Here is a 24,501-nt window from a genome sequence, read left to right as displayed (position 1 = left end):
TCTTATGTAGGTCTACTACTTAGTCGTTCGTATATTGAAGAAGTCGTCCTGAGGAAGAATATTGTGTTTAAAGATGTCATTGATGGAAAAACACGAGAAAACATGGAACACTATATATATATATATATATGGGGTGGAGTCGCCCTCGATAGCGCAGTTGGTATAGCACTGGCCTTCTATGCTAGAGGTTGCGGGTTCGATCCGGCAGAGGTCGATGACATTTAGGTGTGTTTAAATGCGACAGGCTCATGTCAGTAGATTTACTGGCACGTAAAAGAACTCTTGCGGCACACCGGCGACTCTGATATAATCTCTGCAGTTGCGAGCGTCGTTAAATAAACCATATTTATTTATAGGGTGGAAGTGAAATAGCTTTGCAGATTTTCAGAGCGAATAGCTCATGTTGTATTAACAAAAATTATAATATATTATTGGTGGAAAGTTCATAGTTTTTTTCAGAAAAATGTTTTTTTTTTGCAAATGTTTAAGAACCTCTTATTCGGTAACTATTGTGAGTAGAATCGTGATTTTTGTCCATACTGATTGGAAATCTAATAAAGAATAATTTATCCCTGTTATGTATTTCAATAGCGTGGACAGTTTTCGTGTGAAGTTAATTTTAAAAACCTCTAATTTCAAGCCACTGCACGATGCGAGCAAGTGGCAACGTTGAGGCAGAGAGTAGCTCACCTACCGAGACACACCGAGTTCATTGACCTCTTACATCTGTATCACGAGTAGAGTGTGTGGCGGCGATGTTGCAGGACTGCTGAAACTTCAAACTCAATTTTCTAATTAACCGTGCATTTAATCACAAAACGTAATATAGATTTTCTATTCATTTAAGTGTACCCTATCGTCCTTTTCAATTTGCAAGGTTATTTCACTTCCAATATAGACTATACATGCAGACTTGCATTTCTGTCACATGTGAATATATAGGGACTGTTACTTAGAGCAAGTAACTAAGCTATACTCACGCCTATGTAGCCTCCTCTGGCTGCCGCCACTCTGGATATGTACCATTCACTGGAGTTAGGACCCCAGATCCCCAGTCGGTCTCCTGGCTTGAGACCCATTTGCATGAGTGCTGCTGCAAGACGGTCTGCCTGCAGTCAAATAGAAGCACACGTAATAAACTCGTCTGTGCTACCTTGATATAGGTTAGGAGGAGGGCCAAAATTTCGATCCCCGAAGTTCTTATACTTTCACTTTACAGCCTACAGTACCGGCTCCTATTAAATAGGTTGCTGTCACTTTTACATTTCTTCCCACATAATACATAATATTCCATTTTCTCACCAATTCTGAAAAAAAAAAGTTCTCCTGTTTCTTCTTGTCTCTTTTATGTTATTTTGATTGTCTTATCTACGATCCTTCTCTAACAGCAGTCAGGGTTTTCTCAATAGTTTTACTTTCTCATTATACTCGATATGGAAGAGAAAGTATTTTGATGGTGAAAAAATATATTTCTAAATTATCTCGGTAATGCATGTCTTCAGTATCCTGATATCGATAAAGTAGTTTTGACATCTCGTTTGCCTGTCTGTGTACAGCGATTTCTCTAAACTATTATTTTGTCTGGGGCTGCTGCACATAATTAAAAAAATAAAGAACCTTTATTTGATTATTTGAGATAAAAACCAACCACGTTCAACTTGAGGAACTGTTGGCAATTTTATTTCTGATTTTTGTGTTTTGTAGTTAAAATTTAAGAATAAACTGACAAAAATTAGACAGTTGAGTTATTAACGTTTGAGAAACAATTTTCTAAGAGGAATTATTATTATGTATATTATGTATTTTATACTGTAACGTATCTACTTTTGGTTGTAAATTTATCGAAGTTCAAACTACTGAGCAGGTAGTAGATTTGCTTCCCGTATTATTACGTTTGCGTGTAGTTAAATTATTTGTTTATGTTCAATGCTGCGTTTGGTCATACTTTACACATGCAATAGGCCTATGTGGATTTATTAGGAGAAGATTGCTTGAACTGTGGGTTGCTAAACTTATCTTCAAGTGGATTACCTTGTCCAGCACTTCCTTGAAAGTGTAGCGGTGACCCTGGTACACTGACACTACAGCTTCTCTATCGCCCCATTTTTCAGTCGTTATTTCCATCAATTGCCCCACTGTGAGAGCGGACAGGGGCTCCTCCCCCACACAGTGGTAGTAGCTGGGTTTGAACTTGGAACTCCTGTAAATAAGATTTAGTTACAATTTACTTGATATCCGTTTGTAAATATTTAAACTGTGTTCAGATTTCACACGGTAAACACAGTCACAAAAATTCTATATGACACAAGTGATGTCCTTATATAACTTACAGTATTTTCATAACTGCTACATAGTGTTGTAAAAGCTTAATTATTTTCGAAAGACTACATGGCATTGTCCTTCTTGCTCCTTGAATATTTTGATAATAATCTGTAGTTCCAATATAGGCTGAATTGACAGCTAGAAACTAGCTAATGTTTCATATTTGTTAAAATAATAATAATCACTGTTTCTCAATTTTATTCATATGCGTCTTCTTAACTCCCCATCTTCAAACCATAATACAACATTTTTATTTTCATGACAACTTGAACACCGAATATCGAAGGAAAGAGATGAAATTTTTATTTTTATTTTAGTTGGTACTTTAACGACGTTCTATCAACTACTAGGTTATTTAACGTCGATGAAATTGGTGATAGCGAGATGATATTTGGCGAGATGAAGCCGAGGATTCGCCATAGATTACCTTGCATTCACATTACGGTTGGGGAAAACCTCGGGAAAAACCCAACCAGGTGATCAGCCCAAACGGGGATCGAACCCGCGCCCGAACCCAACTTCAGACCAGCAGGCAAGCGCTCTAACCGACTGAGCCACGCCGGTGGCTGAGATGAAATTATATGAATGACATAGGTGTTGTAATCGTTATTTGTTGAGTGGAAGCTGGTAGTCCTATATCATAATTTGTATGTAATTTGATTCCTTCTTGTATGCAATTTTCTTGGGCTTAATTTGTACAAAGAATGCTTACAATGCAAGAAATAATACTGATTCGAAGCTGTGCTCGCTCATGGGTTCAATACCCGCCTGGACTGATTATCTGTTGGGGTTTTCCCCGAGTGTTTCTCCAACTTTAATGCGAATGTCTGGTTTATCTGATATAATGAAAATTTTAATCGAGTGCTTTAACGCTATAAGAAAAAAAAGCCAATTTTTAAAACGGAAATTAGGAGCTTACATTGTGGTTTACTTTTTAAGAGTCTTCGTAATTCTACGAAGACAATGATGGATCAAACCCGTTTCTGATGTTCTCAAAAAAGTGATGCTGCAGTATAAGATTTCTTGGATACCAAAGCATTGTGATGAAGGGAGGAAGTCTGGGGAGAGAATTATCTTTGCACAAAGCGGTCAGTTCCAGGAACTGCATATGACGCAGCTATTCCTTTTGAAGTAAACTGAAATGCCAGTCATTTTGAAAGTTAAAAGTCATGTAATTTGAGTCCTTGCTCTGCTCATGATTAATCTACTACTTACAGGATAGGTTATGGGCTTAAGAAAAGTGTCTGCACAATAGCACTATTACTTTTAAATAGATAGCCATACTCTTTCTATACCAGTGGTTAGCAGTGCTTTACAGTAAACTCGGTTGTTATACAGTGTGTCCCATTTAGCTTGATCACCCAAAATTTTTATTTTACGCGAGCAACAAATGAAAAATTGTTTCATACAAAAGGTGTAAAAGTGAAAGGGGGAAATGATACTGATGGGGAGGCAATCTTGTAGCGTTATTTATTAATGATAGAGTATTAAATTGTTTCTTTAAGTGGAACTATGCATTTATTATTCAATATTTCAAGGTCGTCTAGACCTTTCCAAAAATGTATCACAATGTATGACAATCTGCAATTCATAAAGACCAATTATGGAAACTTGCTACAAATTATAACGCAACTACTCGTAGAAACGTCTGGTCTACGTCCGAAGATATTAAAATAATTGAGAACGTATCGGAAACAATTATGAAGGCATCACAAGGACCATAACGGTGGCTATGAAGTGATATCTTGTATGTACAAAAATGGTAATTTAGTTTAACTACATTATTATTATTATTATTATTATTATTATTATTATTATTATTATTATTATTATTATTATTATATTCACAAAATCGGACAAGTTAAATAATATTTTACCCTTGAATAGATCTTGCAAAGCAGAAAAATATATAAAAATTTTGTCCATTTTGAGAAAAATTACTTTATAAAACAGTAGATTGGTTAAACTGCAAATTTACAGATATGAGGTGTTACTTCTTAGCCATCGATATATTGATAAGGTAAAAGACAAATTCCACATTATTATACAAAAAATAATAGTTGCTATGCAGTGTTGTGCAATTTGGTGAAACAGAACAAAATCGTAAATGATAATGTAGGACTTTTCACTTACGCTCCATTCACTTCATGCGATGTCGAAATAAGCTTCTCGAAGTATAAAACTTGTCTAACTGATAAATGCACAAGTTAATTTTTTAACGTATGTACATAATTATACATTGTAATTCCTAATTGTGAAGATGACATTGACACCGCTAAGAAGTCGAGGATCGTATGAACTAAGTATAGATCATTCGTTATCTCGTGAAACCAAATGTTTGCGAGCGCCGTAGCTTACAGTAAGAATCTTGTGACGGGGATAAGTGAGCTAGCTTGCTACAAGTAGAAGCGTAGCGAGAGATGGAAGATTTCAGTCCACTTTCTTCTTTCCCTGTCACGAGATAACGAATGGCCTAAATGTAAGTACGAAATGTATGATTTATTGTATCAAGATATTTCTCATAGTCAACATTGTACGTCTGTAGGCTAGTCCGTGTCTTGTTTACCTCGGAGTTAAACATACTCGTCACGGAACACTGCAATCATACTTAACCTAGAAGATAAGTGCCCCGAGCCACGCTGTCAGGTCATAAACTTGAATTTTGGAAGGAGACAACTTCAGTAAAATATTCTTATCGATAATGGTATAGGTAGAATGAAATATAGAATGAACTGCATGTACGTTAAGAACCATGCCATAAAAATCTTTCCTTCATATTTATATTTTAAAATGTGTAGTATACATACATAACAAGCATTTTGAATGATAATTCAGTCTTTAGTATTGTGTAATTAGTTTTTACTTTTCTCTTAGCCACACATAACAAGCCATCATCATTATCGTCACCATAATTAGAATCGTCATCATTATCATAGTCATATAATTCCTCGTATCATTAACAACATTATAAGAATTAAATCAGTGGTCTGTACTGATTTCAGTTAGTCCTTCGCTTTCTAATAAGGCCAATATCTCTTGCCATAGAACTTGTATTTATGCCAAGTGAATGGAAATATATCATCCTGAATTCTTTGGAAGTGTAAGAAATTCCGGCCATATCATATAAAAGCTACAGTCCGCACTTCAGGAGAAGATCCGAGCAAGGAATGCGAATTTTCTCCTTCTCTTACAACCAACTCCCCAACATGGAACTGGCCGGCCAATGACTAAACCTTGTTTGTCCCAGCCGGCCAATGACACCATCACCATTCACTTGCTCCTTCAGAGGAGCAGAGTTACTAGTTGACACTCTTCTCTTACCCCGCAAGGAGCATACCCCCTCGCAGGTATCTTCTCGTGAAATTTGGACTGTTCGTACTGTACCAAAACCGGACATAGTCTAGCTGTAATGTCTTTTCGTTACCAACCTGACAAATAAACAAATTATACCCTGAAGCATTTTGAAGAGATAATAATAATAATAATAATAATAATAATAATAATAATAATAATAATCTTGTAGTTTGTTGATAGATTTTGTAATATGAAAGAACTTTTGCAGGAAGAACTACCGAAATTGAGTCATTAAATAAGAGCTCTCAGTAGTAAAGTTGGTCCCGACTCACATATTCCTGCGATAAAAATATTTTCCGTAACCACACACAACACATAGGTAATTATAATATTATGAACAATATTTAATTCGAGCCCTGGTTACAAGTTGACACATTAAATTAAAAAATCACAAGAATTAATTTTTGTAAATGTTAAAATCGAGAGACAAAACGATATATTTTAGAAGTTCTTCCTCAGTTTTAAATTTACTGAATTCTTAAGAAGTCTGTTTTTGCACTGTAGCAGATGTTGCCTACTTTGCCAGTCCTGGCACTTCACACTTCATGGGTTTCTCTATACTATGTATATGCTCACTTCTACTGTGGCAGCACAATTTGCACATTCGTGTTATACGCTTTACATAGACAGCGCTGCTTGTATAAGTAGTAACCTTGGTCGTTTTGAAAAACATGTTCAATATTTACTTATGTTTGAAGTGCAGTTATTGAAAGAAATGGGCATGTGAACAGCATAACTTTAGGGCTCGAAGGATCGTTTGAATGTCTTGTCGTATACTTCTGCACTTGCTCGGCATCACACATATTTTGTGTTGTCATTATTAGTCTTGAATTGTTAGAACAAAAGATTGAAACATTTATGTTATAGAGAAACTATTTAGTATATGTAATTACATTATCTTACCCTTCAATATGGCTCTAAAGGCAGGGTCTCAAGCTACAAATTTATTCGATACCGGGTTCGATTTCCGAATGGAAAGTGAAGATTTATCTTTGTTTCATAAGGACTGGGTGTGTCTCTTGTTTACATTATAGTAAGTGTTGACCTTGTCTCGTGCTGATCACATGAACAACGAAGCTTTCCTGCTTATGAATAGGCCTATTTTGCATTAGTTCAAAATTCTCAGGAGTGGCGACGGACCGAACTTTTCAAGGTTGACGATGACATTGATTATGATGGTGATAATACTGATTATGATTATGATGGGTATGCGATTTGTTGTTTTCTCAGAGAGGATATAACCCCTTCTCTTCCTTGGTGTGCCCAGCATAGAAAAGTTGTTTTAAAATTATTAATTATTGTACGAGTATGTGCAGTATTAGAAAACAAGAATTCAATGTTAATTCCTAAGTCCTAGACTCGTACATAAAATTTTTACTGGAGAACCTGTCATCAATACATATTTTTTAAAAATCTAATCGCGGGTATTAACTCAGGCCTAAATCATTCACCCAAGCATAGGTAGGTACCGTATGATAATGGTTAATTTAGCAATAGTGCAATGCCGGTAGGGGAAATTGAAGTATCCTGCGGAAACCTACCACCAAGCATCGTCTTTGTCCACCACAAACTCCAGTTGGATCCGAAGGGATTCGAATCTGGGTTACCAGCGAGGGAAGCCACGCTCTAGCGTCTAACCGTTACGCTAACGGTGCGCTTAATAACAGTAGACTGTTCACCTCTCAATAATGCAGGAACGCTGGACATGTGTAAAGACTAAAAAATTGTAGTTTTACAAAAATAAAAGCTGTGAAATAAGATGTGATAATGATGATGATTATGATTATGACGGTAATAATAATAATAATAATAATAATAATAATAATAATAATAATAATAATAATAGGGTCTCACTTCATCGTTTCAGCGGATGGCCCAAAGATGATGATGATGATGATGATGATGATAATAATAATAATAATAATAATAATAATAATAATAATAATAATAATAATAATAATAATTGAAAGTATAGGTCTACATATTGCAATGCTGGTATCCTTATCGTCTTCAAGATGATGATTAATGATGGTGGTTGAAAGGAGAAAAAGAAAAAGAAAGAGAGGGTGGATGATGATTCTGGAGAAGGCAGAGGAAGAGGAGAAGGAGGAGGGGACCAGCAATGAGGCAGTCCCGCCAATTATTGAATCTCTAGTGTTGGTGAAAAAACTCAAAAGGATGATGAAGATTATGATTATGATGATGGTGAAGAGGAGGAGAAAGGTACAACAACGACAATCATTATGGCGACTGTAATGATGACGATAAGCAAACATTCTAATGGGGGCAGATAAAGGTTATTTTTATCTTTCATCATATTAATAATGTCAAAACAAGTGCTTATACAAATTTTGACCACTCGAGCACAATTGCGAGGGCCGTAAAAATAAGTTTCCCCGGGACCGTTTACAGAAAGAAAACACAATTTCATTAGAAAAATTTGTTGGAACAGGTACAGCAATTATTGAGCTATTTTTCAACATATTTTCCATCGGAATTAAGACATTTGTCATATCGTGGGATCAACAGAAAAGTGCAGACGGCTGTCATACACTGGTTCCGATTCCAGGCGGCAGACTTCTGAGACACATGTTGTCAGTGTGATTCCTGTGTTGTTTTTTTAGAGGGTTATTTTACGACTCTTTATCAATTGCTGGTTATCTGGCGTCTGAATGATATGAAGGTGATAATGCCCGCGAAATGACTCCAGGATCCAGCGCCGAAGGCTACCCAGCATTTGCATGGGTTGAGGGAAAACCACGGAATAAACCTCAACCAGGTAACTTGTCCCAACCAGGATTTGAACCCGGGCCCACTCGATTCACGGACAGGCATACTCCACTTCGGTGGACTCCTTTGTTGTTTTGGTCTCGTATTTCGACAAATTATCTTTACAATTTTATAATTATGGTTTATTTAACGACGCTCGCAACTGCATCAGCTTCGCCGATGTGCCGGAATTTTGTCCTGCAGGAGATTTTTTACATGTCAGTAAATCTACTGACATGAACCTGTCGCAATTAAACACACTTAATTGCCATCGACCTGGCCGGGATCGTACCCACAACCTCGAGCATAGAAGGCTACGCTACCAAGGCCGATCCTTTAAAATTTATTCCTACACATATTCATATCTTCGTTACGGTGACTAAAGGTAGGCGCTCAATTACCGGAAAAACTTCGTTCGTTGCGTTCGCCTTTTTATCATAGCATCGCTCACTTGTCCGCATTTCCGAATTAATCTTCAAATAGTGTTGTAATTTACCGCTAGAGTGCATTATTTCATTGTAGTGTTCTGAATTGAACCTGGAAATAAAATGAATAGTTGTATAACTTAAACTATGAAGGACATACCTAGTTCATTCAATATTTCCCGAGTCTCATTCCACACGTTCTTTTGCATATTATAATGCTGTAATTCTAATTTGACAAATTGTAAAGCTCTTCATACAGTTGGGCTAACAAAATACGCTTCGGATCATCCATTTAATTTATACCTTAAATGGCTCAATATCACCGCGATTGGAGGCAATCGATATAATTTTCATGACATTCCTTTTTTCGATCTTGGCCCATACGGAAATACGTTTAGAATTCCCTGACGTCCAAACCTGTGGAATAACGGTCAGCGCGTCTGGCTGCAAAACCAGGTGGCCCGGGTTCGATTCCCGGTCGGGGCAAGTTACCTGGTTGAGGTTTTTCCGGAGTTTTCCCTCAACCCAATACGAGCAAATGCTGGGTAACTTTCGGTGCTGGACTGCGGACTCATTTCACCGCCATTATCACCTTCATATCATTCAAACGCTAAATAACCTAGATGTTGATACAGCGTCGTAAAATAACCCAATAAAAAAATCCCCTGACCAGAATTCTGGACGAAATCCGATCATGGGGATAGATGCGATACTGCCAATCGGCGATGCTCCATTTAAAACAATGCAAAGAATAAAAATCCGAACGCGGCGAACGAATCCGTTCCTGTAAGTGAGCGCCTAACTTAAGTCAATAAGAAGAACTCTTATCAAGGAAAATCAAATTGAGGATGTATGAAAACGCAATGTTGCTGGTATTCGTCTGTTGGTGTAAAGTTGGACATTATCAAGAGGAGTCTGATTTCAGGTCTAATAGCTTTTAGACTAGAAAAATTATACTATATTTGAAGGGTTCAGAACCATAGTGGGCCAAGCGCCATTTACTAAAACCGTAGAAAACAAGGGTTAAAATGAAGTTACTACCATAATTCAATGGAAACATAAAGCAAGTAATATAAAGTATACACATTAAAACTAAATGCTATGTCAGTCTTCATTAAACTGTGGTATTCACTTAACTGTAACCCTTGCTTTCTCCGTTTTTAATAAATGGCGCTTGGCCCACTATGACTCCGAACCCTTCATTTATTTCAGGACAGACTTGACAAATGCGACATAACAAATATAAAACAGCACATTAAATCAAATGAGCAGTCGAAGATTGAGATAGTTTGGTCATACATCACGTGATGGACGTTTATTAAAACGTGCTTGGAAATTCAGATGGAAAATAAAAATTATTGTGAAGGTAGCGATTCGTTGGAGAGGTCATGTGTTCCAGAACTTACTATAATTATATTATGTTTATTTGAATGTTATAACTTCTAATAGTAAGCTGACAATACATTACAGTAATGCATTCATTTGTCATTTTATTTCTATTACGAAAGTGAATAAATTAGTGTTATGTACATTGAAATAGATAAACTATGGCTATTAATAAACAACTTGTGTAGGCTACCGGTTTTTGACAAAGTAATTTACGTGGTGGAATTATTTTCAATAAAATTAACACGCAACAGTGGTGAAACAGCGTAAATAATAAGGTAAGCGTGTTAGAAAAGACTGTACCAAAATAAATTATACTCAAGACCTTACAAGCAAACGTTCTGATGGGGGCAGATGAAAAAGTTAATTTTTTTTCTTCCACCATGTTAATAATGTCAAAAGAAGTGCTTATAAGAATTTTGGCCACTCGACCGCAATTACGAGGCCGTAAAAAATAAATTCGCCAAGGGCCGTTAACAGAAAGAAAAAACACAATTTCATTGGACAAATTTATTGGAACGGACACAGCTTGTTGAGTTATTTTTAAACACATTTTCCATCAGAATTGAAACATTTCTCATATCATGGGATCGACAGAGAGAGGTGCACATGCAGTCAAACACTGGTTCCGGTCTGAGGCGGCTGACTTCTAAGACACAAAAATTGGTCCTATGGTATGACAAATGTCTCAACTCCGTGGGGGATATGTTGACAAATAGCGCAACAACTGCTGTAACAGTTTCAATAAATATTTCCATGAAAGTGTGCTTCTTTCTATAAACAGCCCCAGGGAAAATAACTTTCTGGACGATCTCGTAATTGCGGTCGAGTGACCAAAATTTGTATAAGCACTTCTTTTGACATTATTAACATGGTGGAAGAAAAAATTTTAACTTTTTTATCTGTCCCCGTCAGAACGTTTGCTTGTTAGCGAAAAATTACCGTAGTTACTATTCACTTGTCTCTGACTTGATTCATGTGTTCAGATGTCGAGATATCATAAAAAACACATAGGCCTGCAGATTGGTGGTAAGGAGAAATATTTTATTCTCGGCAGAGAAAGTACACATTTCAGCGACTGCGTGGAATATGCAAACCTCTTGGGATGGAATGGAATTTATGGGAGGGGACACTATGGCCCAGCACTGCGATCTGCTACGATCTATTGCGCTAACCCTCAAGCTAGATGCATTCCCAAACCCACACCGGTTGCCTCACTAAGGTTTGCTGCGTACCCAGGTTTCGAGCAGGGAACCCCCCCCCCCCTCGTCCCTAGGCCAGCCCCCTCCGCATTGCCGCCCTCACATAAGCCCGCACCAGTCCCTATCCTGAGCAAGATTAATCCAGTCCCTATCCTCATATTCCACCTCCCTTAAATCCATTTTAATATTATTCTCCCATCTACGTCTCGTCCTCCCCAAAGGTCTTTTTCCCTTCGGCCTCCCAACTAACACTCTATATGCATTTCTGGATTCACCCATACGTGCTACATGCCCTGCCCATCTCAAACGTCTGGATTTAATGTTCCTACTTATGTCAAGTGAAGAAAACAATGCGTGCAATTCTGCGTTGTGTAACTTTCTCCGTTCTCCTGAAACTTCATCCCTCTTAGCCCCAAATATTTTCCTAAGAACCTTATTCTCAAACACTTTTAATCTCTGTTCGTCTCTCAAAGTGACAGTCCAAGTTTCACAACCATACAGAACAACCGGTATTATAACTATTTTACAAATTCTAACTTTCAGATTTTTTGACAACAGACTAAATGACAAAAGCTTCTCAACCAAAACAGGCATTTCTCATATTTATTCTAGGAATATCAAATGCACCGTGGCATGAAACCTCAACTAGAACTAATACTTGGCAGGAGGAAGAAGAAGTCTAATAATTTAGACTAATATAACTCGAGTTCCGCACTAATGGAGTTCTGTAACGGATCATGTTTAATAATACTCCGTAAATTACGAAGCGTTGACGTCTGCTTGCAACACCTTCGTATACACACTCTGCTCCTCGACGTTGGCGCAGGGGTCGTTATTAATAACATGCTAACAATACAGTAAGGAAAACACAACACTATTCTGTCATTCTTTATCAGTTCCTTTTAAGAAAAACGCTCTGTCAAACTGAGTAAGATGGAGTGGCGTCTACCGCTATTGAGTAACGGTTAACAAACGGTGAAATGAGCGAGCTCAGGTTCAAATCCTGGTTGGGACAAGTTATCTAGTTGGCGTTTTATTCCGGGGTTTTCCCTCAACCAGACTATTGTACGGAAGATGATTATGATGATGATATGTGAATTAATGATTGCGAAATGAGTCCGGGGTCCAACGCCGAAAGTTACCCAGCAATTCTGCTTCATTTGGTTGAGAGAAAACCCCCTGTAAAGACCCCAACCAGGATTTGAACCCGGGGCCCGTTCACGGTCAGATGTGCTATCCATTACTCCACAGCGGAGGACCCTCATCCCCTCCTTCCTTTCTTCTTCATCCCGAAAGAAGCATCACCTTATCGGAAACGAAGAGTTCAATAATTCTGTAGATAATATCTAATTCCTCTGATAGAAACATTTTTGAGTACGGGAGACTGTTGTACCTTTAAACACTTTTCACATTTTATTTTTTTTAATTTTGGGAAATTATATTTTTTTAATTAAAAAATACTTTAAATAATTATTGAAGATTCCTTTACAACTTCGTGCATATATTTTCCTGTTCTACACATCTATTAAGGATGGAAAAAATAAAATGTAATATGTTCAAAGGTACAACAGGTTCATGTACCTTCGAACATACCCTCTTGTAAGTTGGAACACATGTATTATAGGTGGGAATATAGTTGTAAGAACTGACACTCATATGTAAAATGTATTTGCAATCATAAACCATAGCAGGCTTCTCTGATTTAGATTTTATTTCCTGGAGGTACAAGAATTGCTTCAACAGCTTTCTTCAAGGCATCCGGATCAATTAGGGGACCCCTTAATTCCGGACTTACTTTGTGACATGATCTTAAAATAAAATAAAGAAAAAACCAATAGTATTATGTGCCTTGGAACATGTTCCATGGTACAAGATGTTCTGTGTTCAAAGGTACAAGAGGGTGCACGTTTAAGCAAATATGGCTCCCAAAACTAGAGATTCGAATAAATCGTGAAAATTAAAATATGTTATTACTCACCACATGATACGGAACACATTGTACTTAATGAATGGTAACATATACAATCGGGTTTTATGTTAGATAACATATATCAATGAACGAAATGTTTACTTTTGGTACTAAAAACGATTCTTTCGTTCACAGAACTCACATTTTGCAATAAATCAAACCAAACCTACGACCAGATCTACTTACTGGCTTTCCCTACAATCTACTTCAGTTTGAGTCCTCTAGGTATTAGCAAAAAGTAAAAAAACAAAAAATGTTCAAAGGTACACTATGCTAAAGGTACAACAGTCTCCCCTACATACCGATTCATTGTTCAATGCGAAATTTTAAAATGAAATCATCATTTTCCGTTTTTCCAAATAAAGTAATTTATTTTTAGCGTATTTTATATGCATCATTCACCTATAAATTGAGTCTGTATGCTGAATGTTTAGTAAATTCATCAAAGTGTTTAGGAGAATTCACTGTACACAGATGGCCAGACAGACGACGTGTGAAGGACCACTTTTTCGATGTCGGGGATTCTGAGAATGTCTATTTCTGTCAAAATGTATTTTTTGCAGCATCGCAGCACTTTTGACATGTTACATCTGTATTCGAGCTACATGTTAATAAAAAAATAAAGGCTTTTATGTAACGGAAATTACACTGACGTAATTCGAATTCGATTGTCATGGAAATGCACACGTCATATCCGATAAACTCAGAAATGTGAATGAGTCAATTCCTACACAAAAGGGGAGTCCGCCTCTATACTGTATACATAAGCTATTTTGAAGAATTTATTATAATCCAGGAGGGGAATGTAAATATTTAAAAAAAAAATAATGATATTTAGTTGTGCTTTGACATGAACGTGAAACAGATGCGTGTATAATACATGCGTAACTATAGAAAGTTAATACAAAGTTGGCGTTCCATACAGATGAATAAAATATAATATTTACGAAATATTTCATTAGTTTATATACAGTACACTATAGTAATTAATTTATTGTTAAATGCTTTTGGCTTAAAAACTGTTCTTTACTTGTCTTCTGAATAGTAGATTGTTTTAATGCATTGTTATTATTATTATTATTATTATTATTAGGCTGTTATTATTATTATTATTATTATTATTATTATTATTATTATTATTAGAGAATTCGTTGTTATTCATAATTTATTTCATTCCATTCATTTGAAACTTTTAAAACTTACAGCAAATTGTATTTGTTTATCCTAATTTCATTACCTTAATTCCTATATATGAAGGGTTCAGAACCATAGTGGGCCAAGCGCCATTTACTAAAACCGTAGAAAACAAGGGTTATTATGAAGTTATTACCGTAATTAAATGAAAATATATAGCAAATAATATAAAGTATACACATTAAAATTAAATGTCATGTCAATCTTCATTAAACTATGGTATTCACTTAACACACTTAATCATAGGGATTTTCTCAAATCCCCTTTCACTCTTTGTTACATCGTAAAGGAAGTAAAAAGTGCAATTTGTTCCATCAGAATTGTTTACATTTCTTCATGAATGGAATAGCAAGGAGATAGTTGAATTTATAAGTCACCGATGATTTACGAAACTCCCGGGTCTTAACTTTAATGAAGGAAGTATTTTGATTAATTTGTGTTATTTATTTTTTTTTGTTCATGAACTTGTCGCATTCATTGAAACAACAATTGTTCGAATCACGCAAAGACTTATGTAAGTCCCTCAGCATTCCTTTCCTGTACCACAGAGATTACATAACGTTAGGAATAGAGGGCTTGTCTAGCATTTGAAGCGAAGGACTTGGGACTTACTATTGATAGTCTTTATAAAGACTTGATAAGAACGAATGGCAAACTCACGAAAATTAATTAGATTACAACTTTACGCAAACAAGATACGTAATGTGACAATGATATGTAAGGAGTACTTAACAGATAAATTCGATAATAAATACATACGTGAAGCGGAATAGATGTAGGTCTGCGTGCAGTACGATTCTCAGAAAATTACCAAATTATTTTCTCTTTATTGTAGCCGTGTTTTATAACTGCTAGATAACATTTTAGGTCAGATGCAACAATTTATATTGTTTTAAACTGACTTTTTAATATACATCTTGATTACACATTTTTAACACTTTTATGTTATGGGTACTAGTAAGCGATGTGGGGAAAGGAACTGGCCACCCTACTCGTTAACTCTTGGCTTAATTGCCTCATGAGTGATGCCTTATTGTTGTCACTTATAAGGTTCCAACCTGTCTTCGGACAGTTGACTAAACAACAACAATCACTAAAGCTTTGGTAAATTTGTTATATAAACAGTTTGTGTGTGTTAGTTGAAACTATGCTAGCAATTACCTTAGTTACTTATTACTTTCGGCTTGATTTTGGTCATCTTCAGGTTTCTAAACTAGAAAGCAAATTACCAGCATAGTTTCAATTAACACAGGACAGTTGTTTATATAACAGATCTACCAAATCTTTAGTGACTTCTGTAAGTAGATATAGCTAGGCAAATCAGATAAATTTTCTTTTTTTGAATTCCATACGAAATATATTCTTTTAATTTAAAATAGTGAGACATTTGAGTTCATTTATACAATGTCCGCATGCTTAAAGTGAATTTCTGTAATTCATTTTGCACGTAGTATGGCCATATTCGCATATTTTAATCATATTTATGTCTGTTTTCTAAAAGACCATTTTAAAGTACTAATTTAAATATTGAAAGACCAATAATTTATGGAGGCGTGTGGTAGCGTCGCAGTTAAGGCATTGCGCTGCAAGCCAAAAGATCGCGAGTTAGATCCCCGAAGGTCGTGGATTCCCCCTCCCCCTCCTTGATCTAATTCTTCTGGCAGCACTATGGCCCTGGTATTTTTTCTCTCTCTTGTACGGAGCGGGTGCGGCTCCTTTGAAAGGGCACAGGATTACGCGCCCTTCCTTCCTGACCTGCCATTAATTTAGAAGTAAATGTTTTGTATTTATTGTTATTAAATCAGAATTTCCTCACTCGATGAGATTTTCTTTTCAAGTTACTTTCTACTTTGTTTCAATCTAATAGCACGATTTGTTTAGAGATTCAGTGGTAGGAACGCTATACTTTTATATAGATTCAGTGATCAGGAGCGCTAGCACGCAACGTCCGCGCTGCCAGTATAATAGAGATACTCTCCGGTTATTTAACCGTTGGGCATGTTGTCAAAAAATACATTCGTCCTTGAAGTGAATGCAGGGGCACTGGCTGGCTGCGGGCTAGGTGAGTGACATTTACAACCTTGTTGATCCGGAGAGTAATAAACTGTCTCACTTCAACTGAGAGAAAGTTTGTAACTGAAAAAAGGGATTACTGTAGTTGAGTTCGTGCTTTTGGTCTGTGCGGCAGTGCATGTACCAGCTTTAATTTACAATATAAAAATAAATATATTACATTAGGAAATTGATGGTCAGTAAAGTTAAGAAGTGTAGTTTATATTTTTTTGGCTCTTAAATGAGTTCCGTGTGTATAACTTGCGATTTTATGTTGTATGATTATTTAGTGTTTTATAATGAATGTAATTAAGTACAATTTACAATCGAAACATTTAACATACGCGGACAGAATTGCTGTGAAAGAACAACAGGCGAAAGTGGGCGTTGTTTTTAACCCTTAATCGTCTTAAAACATTTTTAAGAAATTCAATGGGAAATGAAAGACTGAATGCATTAGCTGTGTTCTCTCTGGAGAAGAAAGTGATCGTGACATTCCTGAATTCAACAGGAAGGTTATTGAAGGATTTGCTACAGCTAAAGAAAGGCGAGTTCATCTTATATAAAAGAATTAAGTTTTCAGTTACGTGTATTAGGATATTTCTGTGTTATTTTCTGCTTATACAGTGTGTTGCATGGGGTTTTCATGTGCTTTTTTACGACCCAATACTACGCGGCTCTCCAATTTCACTCTTCACGAGCCGCCTCTAATACGGAAGAGGAACCCGAAGGCTTACATTGTAGCTTGAGGCTTATTGTGCTTACCACTCCTATTCTGTGAATGATTGGGTAGCCGAATGGCTGCACTCCTGAACACGTACAGCACGCTGCACCGTGAACTCGACCCGGGCTATGGTATGGTGGTGGCCGTAGAGCATCCGACGAAATGGTTGCAAATGTTCAAGCCGCGTATGAGCGAAGCCCACGAAGTCATTAAGAAAAGCTTTGCGGGAACTTCAAGTACCAATTCAACATTGCAACGAATTGTCCACAAACGTCTCAAACTGTACGCATACAAAGTGCAGTTAATGCAACGTCTGGAGCCGGATGACAAACCCAAACGAGTGGAATTCGCCAAAACAATGCTAGACCGTCTCGGCCTGATCCTGATTTAACACCGCTCGATTTCTTTCTCTGGGGCTACGTCAAAGATAAAGTGTACGTCACCCCAGTCAGAAACCTTCGTGATCTTCGGGAGCGCATCATAGAGGCTATTGAGAGCATTCCAGAAGACATGCTCCAACGTGCTTGGCAAGAAATCGTTCATCGCCTCGATATCGTCACAGTGACAGCAGGAGCTCACGTAGAGATATGGTGATGTGCATATCGAAACTTGTTGAGTTTTCCTTTCATATAAACGTTACTGTAGGTTTCTATCTTCAAGCGTTTACCAGTCACATACAATTGAAATTAGGTGCATTCGAGCGGTCCACCCTGTATGATTAAAATAACTTTAAAAAATGTAACATAAACACTCATCCTCGGTGTCTACTGGAATCGGATCGGACGTTCACGGGTTCAAACTGGTCGAGAACTATGGCTTCTAACTTAGCACGTCTTCCGCCAGATTGGACGTAAGGCTGAACGTCCCGTGCAGTACAGACCCAGAAACAAAATTTGTGCCGCCTGAACTTACCAAGTTCAGTTATAACATACTGCGCATGCTCAGTGCTTACTGGGCATGTGCAGTATGTTATAACTGGAACTTGAAAAATTCAGGTGGCCCGAATTTTGTTTTTGAGTCTGTACATTTATGGCACGTTAAAGAATCCTGTTCCCGATAGAAAGTTCCAAGCAACAATATGCTGGCCACTACTCGTCCACATAAAATTTTGAGGTAGCACAAGTCTTGTCGCACCCTTCATCTTCAATTGCATGCTATACGTACATAAAAAAAACCTATTGGAGTTGTACCCGTACACAAAGGAAAACCCGCTGTTTACAGGAAAACACGAACTTCCAATTATGTTGCAACAAAGTATTAACAGAAAAAAATTCAGGCTAACCTTATAATGATAGTTATAATTAGTGGCCTTCGTGGAAAGTGGCTTTGGGACGCCGCCCTTTTTTGTGTAAATAATTTTAAATTCCCTTTCCTTATTTCAATTATTCAAATAAGTCGACTACCCTTAAAAACATGTTGTGATGTTATAAAATTTCGAAGCTTCTATTATTTTTATAATTTTATTTTTCATAACTTGTTCCCTTCCGTGACTCCTTGAATTAGGTGCAGAATTCCAATCCTCGATAAAATGTATCCACAATAGACCTATAACTTATCTGTGAACACTTACTAGTAGTCAATAATAATAATAATAATAATAATAATAATAATAATAATTATTATTATTATTATTTATTTACTTATATTTAATGTGCTGTACAACAGCCAGTGACCAATTACACTTCAGACAAAGACAATATAACAAAAACATTAACAATAAATGTACAATGAAGTAATTATTAAAATAATGGCAATTAAATAAGATAATTGCAAATGAAAGAATGGAATCATATAAATAGTAATAATAATAATAATAATAATAATAATAATAATAACGAAAATAATATCCAAAGTGCCAGAAAAATATAAATAAATTAATTAAACTGGCAGTAATATAAAAGTGTAGCAAATTATATACATTGTGGAAATACTGGACATACGGTTTAACATGGGAAATCGGGTTTTCTCAAATACTATCTCCCATGTTCATTTTATTGAAAAATATTTGAACATAGGCCTATATATTTTTTGAGAATTTATTGAAAAATGAATCAGAATACAACAATAATAGATTTATTTTTGTTTACCTTTAGAAAAGAATAGTAATGTTATTAATTTTATATCAGTAATTAATTACCTTCATCCATTATTGATATCTTCTAAACTAGTCTTTATTTCATCGACCTTGGAGACATAAAAAATGACTTTATTCATAGGAGTGAATTAAAATTTTTAAAATCACTCTCCCCATAACAACCAACACAATAGCAACAATAAAGTCCATGGCTACATTCATTAATTTAGAACTTCTTCACAAACACATTACAAAGAAAAGGTCTACTATTATTAAATTTGGATAGCAGTAATGGATAAAATATTGTATAGCACACAAGAGTAGGCCTAACAGATTTTATGCGCTCGTAGAATTCATCACCCTCTGCTTCGCCTCGGGCTCTAAACTTTTCACTCGCGGTTAAAATCTAATTTTACTCTTTTAAACTATAAATAAAATTATTATCATTGGTGTAGGCCAGGTTTCATAACAATGTTTCACTTTCATAACAAATAAGTGCCATGAGGTAAAAAAGAAGGTTATTGGAGTTCTCTACTATTAATACTCTTGATTAATAACGAAACTGAAATGAAATATTACAGTTTGGAAGAAAACGTTTTGTTTGTGAAATAGTATTATGGTGAGACTTCCTTATGGGATATAAGAGATATATTTGCAGTAAATTTATCTTTTTTAGTTCATGGCCTTCATTCATTATAAAAGTTGTAACATCGTTATGAATCATGGCCCACATCAATGAAACAGAATTACTAATATCAAAATTAATAAAATTAGTTACATTGTTGCTATTCCCAATAAAAATAAATTTGTTATTGTTTATTATGTTTCAATTTAAAATATAAATATTGTACGTACGTACGTACGTACGTATGTATGTATGTATGTATGTATGTATGTATGTATGTATGTATGTATGTATGTATGTATGTATGTATGTATGTATGTATGTATGTATGTACTCTGCTGTGGCTGAATGGTCAGACCTTCAGACTGTCATGCAGACGGCCCGGGTTCGATTCGCGGCCAGGTCTGGGATTTTTAATTGAAAAAATCCATAGTGACACTTGTGGCGGACAAGGTCGCAGTTGGGGTTTTTCCCGGAGTTCTCCCGTTTTTTCCCCAAATTAGGCATCTACATCATTCCGTCACCATTTTTCCATTCCGTAGCATTCTCGGAACGCCGATTGGCGACGCATGGATGCTGCTGGCCTAGGGACAAGTGGGGTTGCCTGCTCGAAACCTGGGCACACAGAGAACCTTAGCGTGGTCACCGGTGTGGGTTTTGGGATGCGTCACTAGAGGGTCAGCGCAATAGATCTTAACAGGTCGCAGTGCTGGGCCATAGTGCCCCCTTCCGTTAAATTCAATTCGATTCATGTATGTATGTATGTATGTATGTATGTATGTATGTATGTATGTATGTATGCATTGTGTGCATGCATGTATGTATACTTATTTTTCCCTAAAATGAACAGGGGAGAGCGTGCTTGAGGAGAACTGATTTACCATGTTAAATCAATATGTCCTGTACTTTGATTTCCACAGAACATGTACTACGTAGCTATTAGAACTGATTGACATTTTACATCCATCCAGCAACTCCAAAAGAAGTCACGTTACAACCCTGATGGAATTGCATGGAATAATAACTTGGAGCTGTAGGCTACTTCCATCTAGCGGTCCTTAACAAAAAATTCATTTTCGACAGTGAAGATCCTAGCGGTTTTTCTCTTTTATATGTTGCCATTTTATAACATGAGAATGGCCAATCTGATATATATGTGATCAGGGGTACAACGCATGTGAAACTACAGCTTATAGCTAATTATCATTCGCACTCGGGAAGAACTATAAAAAGATTTATTGACCATTTTTGTATAATTTCTGGAAAGGAAAGTACAAACTTGATTGCATCATCAACAACAATTATATTTTAGGCACTGCTCACATTATTAGCAGGACGTTTAGATAATACCATAATCTTAACTTTAAATCAGGAATGTCAAAGCGCCTGCACTGCTTGCTCATACTACAAGCAATACAAATCCAAGAATGTTCACTTTTCAGCAAGATAAAGTAAAATCATCGCTCTAAAGCTGAGCTTTCCAAACTGGGTGTCGCGACACCTTGGGGTGTCGCCTGAAGGTCTGTGGAGTGTCGCGAACTGTTTGGTATATTTAATTATTTTGAGCAATTAACTCATGATAACTGAAATGAAGTAAGAAAATCGTTGGTCAACCCTTGCTCACCTAGCTGCCTTGTAGATACGTGTCCTTGACAGACGCATAGATTTGCGTATAGTTGCAGTATACAAGTATAATTTTCTATGTAAGGATGAGAATATCTTAACTGCAACAGAAAGATATCTGCCTTACGAGACATGTTAGCAATTTGGTCTCGGAAAGTGAAAGAGGGTAGCTACGAAATGTTCCCAAATACATCTCACTGTGATTCGAAGAACGAAATAAAAGATTCAATTTACAACTATCTGACATTACTCACAAATAAACTCGAAAGTTACTTTCCAGATTTGAAAACAAAAGTTTTCACTGGATAAGAAATCCATTTCCGTCGTCTGAAGTTAATGGACTTTCCTTAGCAGAAGAAGAATTGGCAGAGATTAAAAATAATAGGAACTTAAAGTTAAAACATCAAAGAGATGATATGAACAGATTCTGGATTTCACTTGAAGATTTTCCTCATCTTGCTAAACGGGGTATTGTGGTTTTGTAGTAGTTTTCAACCATATATTATTGCGAAGCAGGATTTTTTGTAATGACCAATATCAAAACAGTGAAACGTGGCAGTTTAAAAGTGTTGGATTAAGAAATGTGAGTGAATTTATTCCATATTCGTCCAAATATAAAATACATTTGTAAGATTCGCCAAGCACATGTGAGCCACTGGAAAACTAAAACCAAGGGTGAAAATAAGTGTGATTGTTTTCCTCATCTTAGAACTCTGTGTAAATGTTTCTTTAGCCTCATATAATATGTTAACAATACTGGAAAGATGTGTGTTAATTTTATTCATTTTAGGAAGGGTGTACAAGTAGCCTATTAAAGTGTGGACTACTTTCATTTGAGGGATAATATGACGCATAATTTTTAGAATTTGCTAGGGTATCGCCATATAAAAAAGTTTGAAAAGCACTGCTTTAAAGGAGATGTGCGGGCTCTTGAGAGCATTCAGTGCAGGTACTCCCTGCTTTAAATAATAATAATAATAATAATAATAATAATAATAATAATAATAATAATAATAATTTATTTTACTTGGTAGAGTTAAGACCTTGAGGCCTTCTCTTTCACTCCGTCAGGTTTATAATTAATACCAATATATGCTGTAATAATAATAATAATAATAATGATAATAATAATAATAATAATATATCACAGCTGTGCTGAGTAATATTATTCGTATCATTATCATGGTACGTGTATGCAGATACAGTAAATATTTATATCTGTTTTAATGAATAACTAGGGAAGTAATTCTTCTAGCGCTTGCATGAACATTAGGCCCCGACAACACACAAAAAACCCAAAAGAAAGGACACACTTAAGCAAATTTCCACTTTACTAGCCAGATCTGCTGGATATGTCTTTAGAAATGCTGTAACAGGCAGTAGAGAACTAATGATGATGATGATGATGAGGGGAGGAGGAGGAGGAGGAGGAGGAGAGTGATGATGTTATTTGTATTCTAAATATTTTATGCCTACAGAAATGTAATTATATTCTATTTATTTAAGGAAGCAGAGGCCGAAACACTTTTCCCGCCCGATTTTGTCGATTAGAAACCTGGTAGGCACCGATTCAGTTTATAACATGGTGAAAATAAAATTACGATATCGGCATTCTGTAATTATTTACGGTTTTCGAAATTTTACACATTAAACACAAAATTTATTATAACATTTTATTGTATGTGTACACTTCTTCAAACGGCATCGACTGTCATTGAATTAAAAGAAATCTTATTTTTTTCTGAGATGAGTGTTTGGCTTTTCGCCCTTTCAGGCAATTTTAGCCTTACACACTATTAGACACACATGTGACATGTGTTTAGCAACAGCTGGACCTCCACCTCAGACGACACATTGACAACGAACAAACATTCACTGTCTGTACGGAATCCCAACGGACGATTGTGGCTTTCTTGCAGCGCTAAAAGTGCGTGCCTTAGCTTTGCGTACACAATTAAATGAATTGTACAACATAGTAACAGACCACGCATATAACATGAAATGAGTTAACTCTGTAAGATGTCGATCCCAAAATATTTGACGAAAATAAAGTATTGAGAATTATATTTTGTCTTTCCGATTATTCTGTTAAAGAAAGTAGTATATAAAAATTATTTCGTACGTCCCTCTTAAAATGTGCGTATTTGTATACAGACTGAGTGTGACTAATTGATGACAGACACGTGTAGTAGCAAAGACGAACCTACCTTGCGGTCATGATGTCCAGTCAGTCGTCTTCTCTCTACCGACTGCACAGCTGAAATGTGCGGCTCTGAGCTCTGACAACTGTGCACTGCGAAGCACTAGCTCCAGATCAAGGCCACCTTGACGCGCGCTGCTTTTCAATTGACTGATGGCAACTGAAACAGCTCGCTCACTGTTCTATCACTTATTTACTTATTTGTTTATTTACTTACTTATTTATTTGTTTGTTTATTTGTTTATTTAGTTATATTTATTTATTTCGGCATGCTCCATTACAAAGTAATACTGCACGCTATTAATTTTTTTTGGTTATTTTACGACGCTGTATCAACATCTAGGTTATTTAGCGTCTGAATTATATGAAGGTGATAATGCCGGTGAAATGAGTCCGGGGTCCAACACCGAAAGTTACCCAGCATTTGCTCGTATTGGGTTGAGGGAAAACCCCGGAAAAAACCTCAACCAAGTAACTTGCCCCGACCGGGATTCGAACCCGGGCCACCTGGTTTCGCAGCCAGACGCGCTGACCGTTACTCCACAGGTGTGGACGCACGCTATTAATGTTTGATTACAATTT

At 36.3% G+C, this 24,501-nt stretch overlaps 1 protein-coding gene across 1 annotated transcript in view; it reads right to left on the bottom strand.

Moving 5' to 3' along the window:
- The window catches only part of LOC138696735 (medium-chain acyl-CoA ligase ACSF2, mitochondrial-like), a 53,836-nt gene extending 29,771 nt beyond the window's left edge, over positions 1–24,065 (bottom strand). Inside the window, exons 1-3 of the mRNA XM_069822084.1 lie at positions 23,927–24,065; positions 2,032–2,200; positions 981–1,109 (exon numbers count right to left, since the gene is read on the bottom strand). Coding sequence (XP_069678185.1) covers positions 981–1,109; positions 2,032–2,200; positions 23,927–23,937 — 309 coding nt within the window. The 5' untranslated portion in view covers positions 23,938–24,065. The remainder of the gene's footprint in view (positions 1–980; positions 1,110–2,031; positions 2,201–23,926) is intronic.
- Positions 24,066–24,501: the final 436 nt, after the last annotated feature.

Source organism: Periplaneta americana, chromosome 3 (assembly GCF_040183065.1).
Source record: "Periplaneta americana isolate PAMFEO1 chromosome 3, P.americana_PAMFEO1_priV1, whole genome shotgun sequence".
NCBI lineage: Eukaryota > Metazoa > Arthropoda > Insecta > Blattodea > Blattidae > Periplaneta > Periplaneta americana.
Note: the sequence above shows the minus strand (reverse complement) of the source record. Positions and strands in the feature narration are given on the sequence as shown.